The sequence below is a fragment of the Cornus florida genome, unplaced genomic scaffold, assembly GCF_030987335.1.
Source record: "Cornus florida cultivar Cherokee Brave unplaced genomic scaffold, ASM3098733v1 CherokeeBrave_3.0.0_Hap2_Chr10, whole genome shotgun sequence".
Classification (NCBI taxonomy): Eukaryota; Viridiplantae; Streptophyta; class Magnoliopsida; order Cornales; family Cornaceae; genus Cornus; species Cornus florida.
This window is the reverse complement of record NW_026775580.1, coordinates 93,495,354-93,513,763: the sequence shown is the minus strand read 5'-3', so window position 1 is coordinate 93,513,763 and position 18,410 is coordinate 93,495,354. Positions and strand designations below refer to the sequence as shown.

Here is an 18,410-nt window from a genome sequence, read left to right as displayed (position 1 = left end):
AAAGGCTCGCTGAAATAAGAGCATTGTACATCATATAGACCCCACTAAATTGATCAGAAGAGGAATAACATTACTGTAGACAAATAAAGGGAATGGCAGAGGTGTCATGGGGAGCTGGAATAACAGTTGGGTGTGAAGTAGAGAGAAATTAGTGGTGGAGGAGATGGTGATTGATGGAGTCAAAGAACCTTTGTGACCGATAAGACAAACTTTGCGACACCCTACACTAGACTTTGAGACCAATGAAACTACCGTTAGGCCTTAAAGAAGCCCACAAAGAATTCACGGCTTTGTAAAGCATTGGTTTCTCCCAAGCTCTCACGTAGGGGTGGCAATATTTGACACGACATGCTAACACGACTCAAACACGACATGGGATAAGTTGGTTTGGGTTTGGCTTCATCGTGTTCGTGTCATAAATATAATTGTATCAACCCAAATTGACACAGTAATTAAAGTGCCGTGTTCGTGTTTACTATTTATAACCCGATTAACTCGTTTAACTAAACGAGTCATATAACCGTGTCGTGTTCGGGCTAAAAATGACCTATTTAGCTAAACATGTTGTGTTCATGTAAAAAATGACTTAAATGTGCCTTGTCATGTTGTTTCGTGTCGTGTGAAGCCTTGACCCATTTAGTAAACGGGTTACGCGTGTTGTGTCATGTTACCCGTGTAATAATCATGTTATATTCGTGCCAAGGTTTCTTCACACGATTAATAATCATCTCGTGTGAACCCATATCCTGACACGCACAAACACAACCCACGAATACATGAATAGAAGATTAGCCTAGATGGAATCTATGATGAATAGAAGATTCAGTGATTCACAGTCAGTAAATCATGACTTGGTACAAAAACTGCTATTCATAGGAAAACAACATTACCGTAGACAAATCAATTTTCTATATGACTAATTTCTTATATGGTTTACCTTCAAAAGCAGTAACATAAACGGCAAGAACAAAAGAAATGACCTGTTGCACACGAGGGTTTCAGTTCAGACACTACCGCTTTGGATCCTTTGATGTGTAAACACACAAAGAAAGCAAACACCACTCTGCATTGCCACTTTATAGATAAATTTCATCATTTTGGGAACAAACTTTCAACTGCAAAAACACATACTAAATTTGGTAGTAAGTATAAAAAAGCGTGAAAAAGGAAAACAAAATGTCTCTCTGGGATTCATCACTTGGGACTTCAACTACTACGGCCCTTTCACCAGAGAGTATACTGAACATGGGAATAGTATATTAAAAAAGGTGAAGAATAACGCCAATGGGACAGGAGGTACCACGTTTCAACACTACCATTCATACAGCTGCAACCTTTTTTCCATCCTCAATAAAGAAAATTGCTGTTTCTTGAACCTGAAAACATGAGTGCAAGATATATTTAGCTCATTAAGAACAGTAACCACAATAAGTGTTCTTTTGTTCTTCTTTTTTGACACAGACAAATGTAATGGTCTATGAAAAAAGGATCTACAGATCTACATAGAGAAATCGGTCAAGCAAAAAAAAAAAAAAGGAAAAAAAAAAAGTGCAAAAGAAAGCATTCCTCATCCAAAAAATTGATAAGAAAATTCCATGCAAAGAGCCTGTTAAGGGTTAACCAATCATCAGATTCCCATTGGCAAGAACAACACAAGTTACACAACTTTCACAGCCCAGGTTTTTCATTTCATATGTGAGTTGTGACACCAAAGCCATCATCAAAATTAAAATAGATACTAGACTACTAAAAAATTCAGATATTAGTTTTATATAGGGGAGGGCCAAACACGGTCAAAAGTTCAAATAGACCTGATGAAGAAACCATGTGCTTTTCTGTGAGTTTATTTAGTTAATCCAATACAATACATATAAAAATTTGAATTAAAATTAAAATTTTGACCCTTCGGGAGTGGAATTGATCAGTTGAAGTGCAAAAACCAAAAGATCAATGGGTTTCAGACTTTTGACTTCTAACTATCACAAAAAAATAAAAATAAAAAATCAAGTCCTCACAACTACTACAATAAAGAAATGGGTGAATTACTCTGAACCCTGAGGTTTGCTTTTATTACCTACGGATTAAAGTTTTTGAAATATTACTCTGACACCCCTATCAGAATTAACCGCAGTTAGTTTTGTTAACTGTGTGGTTGATTGTACCATTACACCCTCATTTAAACAAGAATATGCATAATGCTGATGGAAGAGACTCTCTCTCTCTCTCCCTCCCCCTCCCTGTCTGGCAATCCACACTCTTCATGAACCTTCTGAAATGAAATTTTTTAAATATATATATATATATATATATCCACACTCTTAGTCTGAGAGTGTGGAATGACAGAGGTCGGTAGCAGAGCAGAGGGCAGCATCCAAGGTTGGCAATGGTGGCGGAGTAGAGGGCAGAGTTGGAGGTAGGTGACAGTGGCAGAGTGGAGGGCAGCGTCAAGGACAAGGTCATAGAGGAGGGTGGAGAGAGCGCGCCGGTGTCGGTGACAATAGGTATCAGAGTTCATCTGTGGGCATCCAACATTCTGCTCGAAGAAATGCTCAATTGCAAGCTCTGATTTTTGGTCCGCTAAGATGGGGTATTCTTCCATTATTTTGCCACCATGGTTGTCGGCGACAAAGCAATTGATGATGGGTACTCTCAGATATGTCGATCCTTGGCCAAGCACAACTGCACAAGATCTGATGTAACATTTCCCATCCCATGAACCCAATTCAACCCCCTTTTCACAATATCAATTTTTTCCATCCTAATTCATCCAAGTCAAGCCTGATTTGCAACCAAATCCAACTGATCAGTACTTGAATTTCTTCATCACTCCACACTTTTTTGTCAGAAGAAACCCTATTAACTTTTTTTGTCGGAATAAAACCCTAATACTGTAACTCTCTCACACCGCACAACTTTGAAATACACTCGCTTACTGCTATGCTCTCTTCCTAATACACTCTTGACGTTAAAATCTTGTTACGTTGAATTTTAATAACCCATTTCTGGTTATTAAACCCCTACAACATCTGTTTTTCCTTTAATCAACTTCTTGGTTTTGAACTTTGGGTGTTGAAAAGTTTCCATGAATCCCAGTTGAGAATAGATGAGAGGGAAACTATATTACTCCGTAATAAGAGTATTTTAATATAATGGGTAAAATTATAATTTTAATAGAAATATTAATAAGGTTAATATAATTAATATTCACATCATAATATAATTAATAATTGATTAATATTATAACTGATTTGCCCCTTATAACTAAACCCAGGCTATTAATGTGTGTGAGAGAGAGAGAGAGAGGAGCAAGGTTTTTTGGTCATTTGACAACAAATAAGGGTAGTCTTGGCATTTTATTTTGTTATCTACTTCTAACTTTACTAAGGTTTAGTTAACTGTAGGGGAGGTCAGGGTAGAGTCAACGAAACCTCAGGGGAGGTTGACCAACTTTTTTTCACAAGTTTAAGCTGTAGGTAATAATGGAAAACCTGAGGGGGTGTGGGAGTAATTCACCCTAAAGAAATTAGTCACTCGAAATATTTTCCTAGTAGCCGTCAGAAAATGTCAGCAAATGGTAGTCCTCAAAAAATGTCCACATTGAACCATTTATGTTTGAAAGACATGCCAAGAAGTGTCATCATGCTTTCAACACGTCAAAGACAATATCAGTTAACCCTCGTGTGTCTCAATTAATACGATATTACATATCCAAGTTTTCAACAACAATTGTCAACAAAGGAAGGAATTGAAACCATAATGTGCACCATGAAAGAACCAAAATCATACATGATAATGCAAGGTACTTTTGCCTCGATTCTCTCTTTCATTTTTGTTGGATCAGTGTAAATATTACCATTTAATAATGTTAGTACCTTTATGTGCTATATTACACACACATTTAATTTCACGGGTACATTTGAAATGATAGCAGCTAGTGAGCCATTTATGCTTACATTTGAAATGATAGCAGCTAGTGAGCCATTTATGCTTAGTTTCTTATACGACTTGACCCTACTTTGAACTGTAGTTCTCCAAATGTAAAGGCGTCGCCTTTCCTAGGGTTTTAAAGCCATTCATGAAGGGCTTGAACTCAGTTGTCTATTGGCTCATTCAGGCTCACTCACCTAATAAAATTAGTGGAGCTCAAGTTCCTTTCCAATGACCTGAGCTTGCTCAGTTCGCTCATGAACAAGTTCAGTGGCAAATTTGTAAAACATATAAACTCATGGTCATTCACCAACCTTAAAAACATATAACAAACAGTAGCATAAAACCCAAGAAACCAGGCATCTAACCTTGCATGTACATGTGATAGTTGCTTACACAACCCTGTCATATAGCAGCTTTTTAGCTCTTACACATTTGAGCCAGAAAACAACATTTTTCAAATTTAACATAAAACCGAGCTTGAACATTCAGATAATCTGCTCGGTTTGGTTCCTTTGTGACCCTAACCTCTACTGGTGAGTAATTTGAAAATTTTATTCAAATTTAAGGCAAAACTTGAGACAAAAGCTAAAAAGAAACTAAGCAGAATGCATAAATATTTTTATTTTTACAAGGTTTTTTATTTTCCCGGTAATTAAGTGGATATTTTTATAAGCTAAACACAAGTAATATAAAGAGGAAAGATAATGTCAAGAGTAAATTACATCAGGCCAGGTGTCTGTAATAAACTCTACGACGTCATATGATATGTCTCCTTGAACATCAATATGCTCCTTCTCAGTGGGCCCCTATCACCAATCATTCAAAACAGTGTAGTAAGAAACAGCACACTTTTAGCAGAAGAGATTTCAAATTGCCATTTGTAATGCACCTTAACAACAGAAGCTCCTGTAGCAAATTTCTTCCCAAGCTTCTTTGAAGCATCACTAAGCTTAATACCTGAAAAATTATTGCACAAACTGACTTAAAAATAATTTGATGTAGAAGAGAAAAGGAATATAATGAACACACAAGAAGCACAGTGCTCACCAAAGAGTTCCAGGCCTTTCACAGTGGTGATACATTTTCTCTTGTTTCGTACTAACTTTTCAATAACAACTTCCTTCTTCTCCTACAAAAATTACATACAAAATTGATTACACTGAAACTGACATAGAAGTTCAAAACAGTGGATTTATACATAAGCAACTATGCTGGTAACTTAAACATATGCCAATAATAATAATCTGCCAAGAATCTACGCAAGAAAACCTTACTAATTATCCCTTCAATCATAATTTCAAAATAAAAAACTTTACTATTTATTATTAGTACAGGCAGCAACAACATACCAAGGCTGAAATTGGAAAGGCAGCTCAAGGAACAACTCAACAACCAGAAATAATCATAGGAATTCCAAAAGATAAGCTTTTTCAAAGTTACTCCTTATATGCATTACAAATCCAAGCGTATTCTCAACCAATTAAATATGCACGTTAGTAACCCCATATAGAATCAAATAATTCAAATGCACTCAATAATAAGCTGCATAACCAGTGCACCAAACATCATTCATTCTGCAGGGAAATAGTAACAGTGATCGAAGAACAACTCAAGAACTGGTGTAACTGATGCCAAAGAAAATGTATCTCTTCCATAAACAATATAAAACCACAAAACTATGTATAAAGAAATTGGACCTTCCATGTATATCAGCCAATTGATATTACTGAACGATGACGTGGTCATATTATTATTACCTATTTAATAAATGGGTCGTGTTTGCAAAGTCTTTTGACACGATTATTAAATGGGTCATGTTCAGGTGTTTAACTGAACATTCCTAGATTGACATGACAAGAACACAACTCGTTGGCACAAATTGCCACCCCCATATCAGATTATAAAGTTCAAATTGTTAATGGGTTATCAAATTAAATATCCAATATTCCAATCCATATCCTATCGGATGCGAATCAAAAACCCGATCAATTGACAGGCCCAGCTACAAGTTTGGAGGTGGTTCCAACTTCTTTGAACGAGATCAGGGTAAACAAAACTTATTGCAGATAAAAGATGGGAACAAAATAGTAGAAATGATATATAAGGAGAGGAAACACACTAGAAACAATGAAAGAAACAACAAACTTTAAAATCTGCCGAAGGGTGGAATAAATATACCTCTAATATCTGAACCCAGAAACAAAACTGGGAACCAAAACAATTTTATTCATTTTTTCGTCAATCTCATTAATTCATACTTTTAAACTTTATTGTAGGCTTCTTACTAGATCCAAAACCTTTCAAGATACTCCTGACCAATAGGGAAACTTAACACGACTCACAATATACTTCTGAAGAATGTAACAATTTTAAATATAAGTTGTCATTTCATAATTGCCAAATCCACTGTAGCATTGTTATAAAATTACTGACATGGCATCTTAAAAGGGAGGGGTGGAGTCGGGTTAAGGGTTCAATTCTAATCAATTATCAATAAAAAATGAAAATTATCAACGGCTATCTAACTTACGAGGAAAACAATTAACACCAAACTCCACATTTTGAACGTAACTTTTTAAAAGAACCTTAAATTCGTAAACTAGGATGTAGCACTCTTGGATACAAAGCGAACAATAAGACACAAAAAGTGAGTGCATTCTGAAGCTACAGATCAGTTAAAAAGGAGATCAACAAAATTTTGATCCCTGCACCACCACTCTAGAACCACATCTCCTTCATCCATGGTTATTCATGCTCCTTTGCAATTTAAAATTACAGAAATTTTACTGCCAAACACCCAGGGAAAAAAAAAATTACTGCCAAACCCTGCACCACCACTCTAGAACCACATCTTCATCCATGGTTATTCATCTCCTTTGCAATTTAAACTTACAAAAAATTTACTGCCACAATATGTGATTTTCTTCCTGCGCTCAGGCTTCCACAAAAGCTAATAAGTTACTAGTCAATAAACCTGCTAGTGGAGGAAGGCTTCCTAGGGATAAGAGACATAGGGCTACATGATCAATATAATATAGCCTATTAGTCCAGCATGAAACTAATGACTACCATGCATTAGTAAATTTTTCAATATGCCACCGAGTCTTTAGTTCAAAACTTCAAGTGGTAGGGATATAGTAAGAAAAAGGTTTTCTTTATGCACATTTGGTGAACAAAATTTCTCAAATTGCTTACTTTCTTTTTTATCTTCCCACCGGGAAGACGTTTTACTTCTTCTTGCTTCGATGTTGATGAAGCCCCTGCAACCAAAGAAGAAAAAGGTAAAGAACATGAATAAGTTTGGATCAAACATGGAAGAAAAATTTTGCCACTGAAAATAAGGCATGTAGTTTGCTCAAATATAGATTGAGTGGTCGCCGAAAACAGCTGCCAGAGTTAATAAAAACTTAGCACTATCATATAATCACAGAATCTGTAACTATATGTGAATAAAAGAATTTTTCTTTTTTTTTTTGATAAATATGAAAACACTAAAGAACACCATATGGGCCAACGCGAAACAGATGCAGTATATACAAAGTAACCGGGGAGGGAGGGAGGGAGGGAGGGAGAGAGAGAGAGAAACTCATAACTTTAGACAACTCCCCTAAGAAACAATCTCAGGAAATTTTTATTTTGCAAACAAAAGTGCACACTGTACACAAAATAATAATTCTATATTCATATAAAGTCAAACCAAGTGATGCTACCAGTATACTAGTTCTCATACAGTCCTCTTTGAAAATGAGAAAGGGATCATCAATATGAGACCATAACTCAAACATACGGCGCCAATAAATCATTAGGTCCATTGTAAAGAGTAAAGGCTACATAATTGCTATACAAAGAAAATTTAAAAAAAAAAAAAAACATATCAGACTTCAGAAAGGTGTTGTTTGACAACCCAACTAGGTGCTTCAAATCAAACAAGTCAAGTGATTCTTCAACCAAGTGTGCTTGTGTAATACCCCTAATTTTAAAAGGATAGTCTCGGTATTTATTTATTTATTTTTATTGTATTTTTTTTAATTGTTTAATTGATTATTTGACTAATTGTTTATGTGTTTAATTAAATTAAGTGTTACTTGATTAATTGGCTACTTATTTATGTGTTATTTGTATTTTGTCTAGGTGTTATTTGTATTATTTGTTTAATTAGATTGTGTGCTTAAATGATGTATTTGATTAATTGTAATTAATTGTAAATTAAATGATTAAATGTTTTATTTTATTTTATTTTATGGTTATGGTTAGTGGTAATGGGCTAACTAATTGGGTCCCATGGACTACTTGGATAGGAGGTTGGATGGGTATGGATAATTACCCATAGATAGTTCTATATGTATATATATATATATATATGTATATACATATATATAAAAAGGAAAGTAATTTATTAATATTATAGTAACTTTAGTATTAATAAATAATCTGATGTATATATTTTATATATTTATATAATAAGGATACGTAACATGTTTTAAGTTACCTTTTTAATATTATGGTAACTTTAGTATAAATAAATAATCTGATGTATATATTTTATTTATTTAATGAGGATACAGATAGATTATATACGTAACATGTTTTAAGTTACTTTTTAATATTATGGAAACTTTAGTATAAATAAATAATCTGATGTATATATTTTATTTAATTAATAAGGATATACATAAATTATATACGTAACGTATTTTAAGTTACCTTTTTAATATTTTCATTTTTATTTTTCTTTATTAAGTTGACTTGGATTGAGAAAAGGAATATGGTTATTATTTAGCCTATAAATACACAACTATAGGTTGAGAAAGGAGTGAAAATATATCACGTAATATATTCTAGAGAGAGAGTTAGAGAGAGAAGGAGAAAGAGGAAGGAAGGAGGAGAAAACCCTTTAGAGAGAAGATCAAGGAAGAAGAAGTTTAACTTTCAATCCGAAAGTTTAAGGCAAGTTCTTCTTCTATCTCTTTCCCTTTGATTCGTGTTTCTGTACATGCCTAGGAAATTTCAGAATTTATTAAACACATAAAATTAAATAATTATGCATGTTTAATTGGGTTAGAACATGGGTTTTATAAAATTGGTTCATATCTGTTCTTGTGTTATGAATTGATAAAATGCATGATTTTGATTTGATTTCTTATGTGAATTTTTACATGTTTAAAGTATGTATTTTTCATATCTGTGGAATGATGGAACGTAGAAATATGCCTAAGATTCCTGAACATTAAATAGGAACTAGGTTTGGGTTTTAATAAATTTAAATAGACTCAATCATAATGATGCTTGCTATTTGAATGTTTTAAACAAACGAATGGATTTAATCTTTTAAAATATTTTAGCAATTGAGATTAAATGTGTAGGATGAATTGGATATGGAGAATCCTTATTTAATGGTATAATAAAATATCATCATGTATAAGATTCAGTTTGTGTAGGACATATAATATAGGAAGTTTAAAGAAATAATAAGTCATTCATATTATGTGATAACTTGATATCATATTTATCATAGTTATTTATGGAATGTTTGATGTATTTCCTTAATTGTTACATCAATTGTTGGATTGTGTGGTTTAATGCACCGGTATGGGACGGTGGCATTCTAGGGATGGATTAACTTATCAGTTAAGTCCTACCTATTTTATATAAGGGAATGGATTAACTAAAATGTTAAGTCCTACTTATATTTAAGTCAAGTCAGCTGAACAAGTTGAATGACTTATGGAGGATTAATTTATTATATAAGGGGATGGATTAACTAAAATGTTAAGTCCTACTTATATTCAAGTCAGGTCAGCTGAACAAGTTGAATGACTTATGGAGGATTAATTTATACTGGATAGGATAGTTACTAGATTTTATATATATAAGTATGGTGCCATGATATAAGCTTGAATCTCAGGATCAATGGTTAGGGCGCGTATATCGCCAGGGATGTGTAGCTAGATATAGTGTAGTTGTGTACCCTGGTAGGTCTAGGTACTCATGCCCACTATATGTGCGCTTTGCATGTTGCCTACTATTCAGGTTGAGACAACCCTATAGTCTAGTGAGGTTCCTTTAGTGTGTATATATATATATACGGACTACTAGTTACTGTTGGATTAACTAGGATGTATACGTGTATCGGATCTCTGTTTGGACTGTAGTAGAGTAGAACTTGTTTGTGGGCCTGACCCACCATTATTTTTCAGGTGTTCGTCACGAGTAGAGGTTGTTCGTGCTGAGCGGGGATCAGTCTATTTCATTTTTCCGATGCTACATAGGAGTTCCTTTATGATTCAGTTTCCTGTTTTAGATTACTGTCATTTGTTTAGTTTGGATTTTCTAGGGGTCCAAACAGTATAGATTCCCGAGTTGTATTTTGGAGGATCAGTTGTATCAGAAGATTTTATTAATTAATGGAAATATATTATGAGGTTTATTATTAGATTATCATGTTAGTATCTTGTCAGCATTTTATTTATCCTTCTTTATTCTTTTGTACTCTGTGTTCGTTTATTATCAATTTGTTTTGATATCCTCGGGTATTCGGGCGTGGGCCTGGCCAACCCGCATTCGGAAATTCGGGGGTATCACAGCTTGATAACACAATTTAAGTGTCACTTAGAAATAAGTGTCACTTAGAAATAAGTTGCACTTAAAACTCAACTCAACTCGACTAAGCAAAGCCTGTTTCCCAACTACATAAGCTTCACTTAAAAAAGGATCAAAATTTAAAAGGAAGAGACTTATCATTGAACTCAGAATCTGCTTAGTAAAAAGAGTTTTAGGATTTATATTTAAATCACAAATCACAAATGTAACCTTAAAACAAATCATACTATCTACTTTCTCTGTTATCCCTTCCTTCTGTCATAACCTGATGATTTCTGCGATTCTTAGTAAAATCCCTTCTTTTCCTGGACCATAAGGCGTCGATTGCCGCATTTCAAAACAATAGTCAATCAAATTTTTCCCTAATTCTCCGCATCACCCAGAACATAAGATACTATCCCTGGAAAAACAGTTCTATTGTCAGTTTGATGTTCAAAATTCATCAACCATCGAGTCTTTTAAGCATTCATTGCTGCGGAAACCACCTGCTCATTCACAATCATGTCATCCATATCAGCATCAATCAATCAAATCCCAATTCTCCTCCCAATCAGATTGCTCAATACTGTCATTGTTTATCGATCTCCAACCACATCATGAGACAAAAGACCATCACGTATCCCTTCAATGACGAAGATATCAAATTCTTCTATTTGTCTACCTCGTTATGCTGATTTTGAACCTTGTAACAACATAGCAAATGAAGAATATGAGGTGTTGATAACAAGGATGTATCCCGAGAAAAGCTCCATGTGTAAGAGATTTGGTGGTAGAGGTTGTGTTAGATTTGGGGTTAGGTTGCACTTGTAAGAGTTTTAGGGAAAGTGCTCAGTCAGATTGGTTAAGGGGCTATAGGCTGTGCCAGGTTAGATGGAACTCAGTATGGTTGGGCGGTACTCATATTTGTTGGTTGTTACAGTGGCTCGCTGGAATTTATTGTATTGGAATTATTATTAGTAAAACCAATGTTGTTCTTTAGGCATGATCATTGTGGTTTCTGATGTAGAAAATTAAAGACATAATGAAAATTATTAAAAGAAACAATAATTTGTTTAATCTACTTTCATGCATTGGAGCTTAAAATTTATATGTTCATATTAAATCCCTGCACTGTCTTTATATACTTTTGATAAGTGCACCAACTTTTATATATTGCAGAGGAATGACCTTCAAAAATCTTAGCCTTTTGCCTTCAATAGTGCAAATGATACCAATCAATATATAATTTGTTAACATTGCAAGAGATATCATTAAAATTGGTTTGCTTTTCATATTAATTAAAATACAGAAAGTTTATTTTCTAAAGCAAACTCATTTACTAAGATGAATAATTAAAAAAAAAAATTAGAGAAAAATTTTGAGGATGGAAACACCAAGGAAATAAAACGAGTCTATAGAGCTAGGGCTGCAAATGAACCAAGCTGCTCATGAACAGCTCGGGCTCGACTCATTAAAAGCTCAGCTCGGGCTCGTTCATTTAGAAAAACGAGCCAAGCTTGAGCTCAATTTCTAGGCTAGCCGAGCATGAACATCATTGAACTCGGCTCGTTAGGCTCGTGAACAAGCTCGTTAAGGCCCATTTCTATTTATCATTTTATAGTAAAAAAGTGTAGCCCAAATCAATATAAGTTTGACCCAACCTCCATCAATTCATTAATAAGGCCCAAGAAATATACGGTATAATTCATTAGGCCAACATCCAAATCAAATTTAATCTCAGCCACTAGACTTCAATGCATCTCAACCGTTGGTTCTGTTAAAAGATAAATAAACCTAGAACTAGATGTCTCCAGCGGCAGGACTTCTTCTTCAGATTTCAGCTATGCCGCAAGATCGCTGGCAGCCCTCCTAATGCAACACAGAACTCTCTCTCCCTCCCAAACAGATCTTAAGGTTCAGCAGTGCAACAAACGTGTAGATCGAGTTGAATGTGTGTAAAGAGTTGATAAAACATTGTAAGCTTTGATTTTATCTTGAAAATATGTTATGTATTTTTTCTTTTTCTTTCTAATTGGAGATGGAGATCCGATAAGTTTCTTTCTTGTCAACGATGATTGGATTTCATGGAAGAAATCATGCTGATTTCTTAAATCGATAGTTACTGTGTATGTAACCGAGCCTGAGCATGTCGAATCTCTACTGAGCCCGAGCCCGAGCACCTCTCTGAAGTTGATGAGTCGAGCCCGAGCAAGCCAAAGCTCGGCTCGGCTCAGCTCGGTTCATTTGCAGCCCTATATAGAGCAATGAAGAGTCTCGAGATTCAAACGCCAAGCTCAAGGAAAAGTGAATTTACTATGCAGATTGTTCAGGCCTGTACCATCAACTATTCGAATGTGTATTGCTTTCTCTAGGATTACTGTTATGCTCCTTCAAACTACAACGATTCAAGATATGGTGAAATATTCTCTTTCAAATTTTGTGCAATGTTCACTTTTACAAAACGAGTCAAAAATATATACAAAAATATTTGATACTTGGACAAATTTTCGTCCTGTGCCAAAAATAATCGATAATTTTAATATTATAGATATATATACCAGTTACATGACAAATGAAGTGTCAAGCACTCATACCTCCATAAACAGAAAATTAACATTTAAGCACAACCTAATTCCAGAATATAGAAAATAAATTCTTATGATTGATTAATTATGTACAGAAGAAACTCTTCAGTAATGTTCCTAAGTAATTATTAACAGTCAAAAATATATACAAAAATATGTGATACTTGGACAAAATTTTCTTCCTGTGGAAAAAATAATCGATAAATTTTAATACATATATATATATACCAGTTACATGACAAATGAAGTGTCAAGTACTCATTCCTCCATAAACAGAAATTTAACATTGAACCACAACCTGATTCCAAAATATAGAATTTCTTATGTTTGATTAATAATGTATAGAAGAAACTCTTCAGTATCATACGATCCATGAGGAAGAAACTCTTCAGTATCATACGATCCATGAGGAAGAAACTCTTCAGTATCATAAGATTTATGAGCTTTCCGACTATTTACTCAAATATATAAATAACACATGTAATTGTACAAGTTAAAGTACATAAATGTATACTATTACATAGATTTTAATACGTGCGATGAGCTACGGTATCTCTTATGTTCTAATTTTCAACTAACAAATTCCACGTAGGCACGTATGTAAAACTTCACCTTCAACTAACATGTATAGAGTTCAAGAACTATCGAACTTAATAGAGAGCAGAAAAAGAGAGCAGAAGGGGAAAAAAAAAATAATGCTTTCTTAAGGAATCCTAGAATTACTCTCCAGCAATGAAGATCAGTAAATTAAGATAAGTAACAACCATGCCTAAACAGCCTCCTGGATGGAAATGTGGAATCACTACTTATGAAAACATAAGTCCTCATACTTCTAGAACAGCAAAGCATTCATTGTAAACTGCATATTCAGGAGACTCCTTCCAATTTGCCTACTCACATTCAACGTTAACACCGAATTTTTCACATTAGGAATGTAAATAGGAATCCCTTCTAAGTTGCTGACCAGCATGTTTCACCTTGTCTTGGCATATTTATTCAGTCAAAAAGGATTACTATTTTAACTTCCCCGAATTATGACCTCATCTTAATACAAAATAAATCCTAAAAATAGTACAGAATTGCAAAGAGACCAGACCAATGTGTACTAACAAAATGCTCACTTTACACCCATTGCTATGAGGGCAAAATGAACGTTCAAAGGCACGAGCGTGGCTCCCCTTTATCTTACACTAACATAGTATGTTTTCTCCAAGCGTCAGCCTGACCTCCAAGACTTAAGAGCAGGTTCCCCAATGATCACCAGACATTTATAAGAATGTTTCAGCAAAAACGTAGTACTCCTATTGAAAATAGAAAAATTGTGTTGAAAATAAACATGTAGTTATGTAGCCAATGAAGTATTACTGTTACTACTATTATACCATCAAAATTTAAAATTTTAAAATACAAATCCATCCTATAATCCTTCTCTAACAATATGAAGTCGTTAAAGTTTAACCTACCACAACATTCAACATAAAACTAGGGCAAATATAAACTTCTTGTTTCCACATACTCTATAAACGCAGTACATAACATATGCATTCATATTCATATATACGAAAAAGTTACACTCAGAAATTAAATTACCAGAAGGGGCTTTGCCCTCGGAGATTGAAGTGGACTTGAGTTGGTCTGAGACTTTATCAGCTTCCTTTGAATTTGCCTCTGAAACATGAATAGAAAAACAATCGTATAAAAATTATTTTATATATCAAGATACATATATATGTATATATATGAATAATTGTATCATATTTACGATTAGGGTTTAGGAGGTTGTGGATGACCTTTGAGAAGATCAGGGTAAAGGTCGGGTACATTTTGGATCAACCAGGGCTTGCATTTCTCGAAATCGGGTCCGAATTCACAGTACTCTGCAGGTAAACCGCACACCCCGCAGTACAATACGCGGACTGGTTGGGGTTTCTCCGCCATTTTCAAATCTCTCTCTATATATATATATCTGTTTATCTATCTAGATCGAAGCCCTTCTTTCTCTCTCTATGCTGCTGCCTATGTGTTTCAATGGCGAATCGATTCTTTGACTGACACGAGAACGCCGCTGTGGATGTTTTTTTACATGTAACACGACATCGTGTACCCGTGTTCTAAAGGTACAATGTGGGACGGTTAATTTGAACCCAGTCCGGCTTTTTACGGACATTATTCTTTAAAACCTCGGGGCAGTACTCAATAATTGTCGGTAGCGGTTTGAAAATTATCCATTTTTATTATAATAATTAAATTCAGAGTGGAATAGCCATATAATTTAAATAAAATAATTAGTTAGAAAAGAAAATTTAATATCATAGTGGAATAGCCATCTAATTTAAATATAAATATAATAAAATAAAATAAATAATAACATTAGTTAGAAAAAAAAATGTAATAATAATGGATATTTAAGTTTGGATAAATTATGAAAATATTTTAATTAATTTACTGTCATACCCTCATGTTGGGGTGGGATCCAAATTTCTTTATTTTCTCCTTCCGGAATGATAACAGATGAGAAATTGGTCTCCAAAATATTTATTTTCTCTCTTTATTAACAAATCAAACACAAAAATCATTATCCCTCCTTTTTCTTTTATTTTCATTTCCTTCCAATTCCATGAATCTAAATGAAGTCTAAGGGCCTATTTGGTTAGATGGAAATAAATGGTGAAAAGTAAAAGTGAAAGAAAAAAAAATTAAGTTCATATGGTGCATTTGGTTATCATAAAAAATTTTCAAGAAAGTTGTGTGAAAATATTATGTTGTTAGTTTGGATAAAATGAAAGAGAAAATAAAATGATTGTATTTGTCAAAATTGCTCTTTTAATTTTAAATACTAAAAATACAAATAAATTTGAGTAAAAATTAATTCATGCATCAAATTGTGTTATTGATAATAATATTCTAAACTTTTACAAGACACTAAGGTCACCTGAATTTCGTTACTTAAAATATATATATATATGATTTTGACAATATAATTTATATAGTAATTGTAAAGACTTTATGAAATCGAATAAGATTAGGATTATTTCACTATATGTTTGTTTATATTAGAATAACTAAAACCAATAAAATTTTACATATAACAACCAAGTTTACAGGAGTTTTCTTTTTGAATTCAACTAGAATTACTGTATATGACTATAGAATATTTTGTGTTATTCTTTTTAAGAAACGTATATATTCCCTAAAACTTATAATAACTGTAGTATCCAAATTCTAAAACATAGTTGATATGTATATATACATATTATAAATTAATATAATGCACTTAAAAAATACCCACCATAATATTTTATATGTATATACGTATTTGGAAGGGAAAAAAGAAAAAGAAGAAAAAAGGAGAAAAAAAGAATAAAGCGATAAAAATAGATATTAAAAAAAAATGCTAAAAATAAGATCTCTTCAATTTCATGAGTTCATTTACGTTTGAAAAAATATATATATTATGAGTTCATTTACTAATAATTATGGATATAATAGGAATTTAAAATATAACATACAAGTTTCCCGAGAAACAAAAATTTTCGCTTGTTTTATACCGGAATTGTTTTAGAGAAAATTAGTTATTTGCGAGAATCCAGTTTCCCGAAAACAAACGCACAAAAAGTTTAAATATTTTTTGATTCTTCTTGTTAGTTCTATCTGACCAAACGAACCCTAAAAGGAAGAAAACAAGTTTAATGTTGAATAATATAAAAGGGTCCAAAACTCTTACCATTATCTTTTGAAAAGGAAAAATTATGGAGACGTTTCATCTTTCTCAAGAAGGGGCGCAACTTGGGCGGCTGAGACCTAGCTTAATTTGAGTTCAGTGTTATATTTTTTACAGGGAAGTTGCTCTATGTGAGGAAGATTGCATGACATATGTGAAAATTTGGTTTTAGAGTTTTCTACATTAATTTATGAAAGAAGTATAACGTGTTGTAGAGAGATGAAAATTTTTAAAACGTTAGAAAGTTTTCTACAGAAATAATAATAGTCAAGTTTAATTAGGCCTATGTTTAAGTTTTTCTGTCCCATCCAGTTTAACAAATTTCCCTCCCACCTCTTTCACACCTCATCTAAACTACTCCCACTCAATTTTTTTCCCTAATTTCTCTACTCAATTTTAAAAATGCATGTATAAGAATATAAATAAGACAAACATTCTTTAAAACCAAATAACATTAACATCGATAAGTTTGAAAGTTTTAACATGACAAAGTAAAATTTTCAAATTACAATCTTCTAACATTTGAGGAATGGATTTTTTTTTTTTTTTTTTTCAAAATCACAAGGGGTTGGTTCAAGTAGATAAGAACTTAGATCTGGTGCCTCACGAAGCATCAGGTATAAAGTTCGAATCCTCTTGGATGCAAACAATTCTTTGAAGGAGGTGTATGAGTACCACCAACTAGGAAAACAATGAGGGGTTTTTAAGGGATATATTGTTGAGGAATAGAAACAAGGCAATCACAAAACACAATCACACACGATTTACATCGTTCAGCAAAATCTTTTGCCTACGTGCACAGAGCACACTGAAAAGTACACTATGAATAATGATGGTGTTTACAACGGAGAGCTCTCTTTACTCTTTTCCTCTATATGGCGATCTTGTACACTACTAGGGTTTATACAAGACTAGTATTTATATGGAATCGCATTTAGGTTAAAAAAAAAAAGCTCCAATAAGGAAACATATCCCAAGTTTTGTAATAACTTGTGATCGAAGTCTCCGTGACCAGCGATCAATCGAGCTTCACTCTAGTTATTGTGATTCAAAGTAACACAACTGTGATCAATCCCACTTCGATCGTGACCAACAAAAATTGTCTCCAAAAAGAGAAATTTCACTAGGGGTGTTACCCTTTGGAGCTCACGAGCTTATAACATGGCAACTCTACCCCTTATTAGGATCTGTAAATAAGTAACATAAACCGAGCCTGTGATTAAGACTACATAGGCTCAAATATATATATATATATATATTACGAATAAAATGGTAAAATTTTAATATAATCGAAGCTAGTGACGTTTTCTAACCCTATCCCACACTCACTCAAATTTGTTAAACCGACCTCATAACCGTTTTGACGGTCAAGTAGGGGCGGGGTGTTTTGTCATTCTCAAGTTTGTAAAGAGTTGGTAGATTGAAGAAGTAACTAAAATAGTAGAGAATTTTATAGATAGATAGATATTTTAAAGGAGTATTTAAGAGACTAGATTTTCAACAATTAATTGTTGTAATCTATCATAATGGTCCACTAGGGAAATAAGTTCTAAAAAAAGAAAACAGGACTAGCCTAGCTGTTTTACATGCCTCAG

At 33.4% G+C, this 18,410-nt stretch overlaps 1 protein-coding gene across 1 annotated transcript; it reads right to left on the bottom strand.

Annotated features, from left to right (window-relative positions):
• Positions 1-1,047: 1,047 nt before the first annotated feature.
• On the bottom strand, positions 1,048-15,229 carry LOC132275926 (translation machinery-associated protein 22-like). The gene is made up of 7 exons (XM_059777128.1): positions 14,885-15,229; positions 14,685-14,762; positions 7,126-7,190; positions 4,978-5,059; positions 4,820-4,887; positions 4,653-4,736; positions 1,048-1,376 (listed from the first exon to the last, which is right to left on the bottom strand). Exons 1-7 carry the CDS (start codon positions 15,030-15,032, stop codon positions 1,320-1,322), a joined length of 582 nt encoding a protein of 193 aa, XP_059633111.1. The 5' UTR covers positions 15,033-15,229; the 3' UTR covers positions 1,048-1,319.
• Between the last annotated feature and the right edge of the window lie 3,181 nt (positions 15,230-18,410).

What these genes read in the sequence shown, in the direction of transcription:
- LOC132275926 (XM_059777128.1), bottom strand. Translation starts at nt 15,032, where the DNA reads ATGGCGGAGAAACCCCAACCAGTCCGCGTATTGTACTGCGGGGTGTGC. An exon ending in CGAGGGCAAAGCCCCTTCTG is followed by an intron (nt 7,191 to 14,684) that starts GTAATTTAATTT and finishes CTTTGGTTGCAG; the next exon opens with GGGCTTCATCAACATCGAAG. An exon ending in GTGGGAAGATAAAAAAGAAA is followed by an intron (nt 5,060 to 7,125) that starts GTAAGCAATTTG and finishes TAATTTTTGTAG; the next exon opens with GAGAAGAAGGAAGTTGTTAT.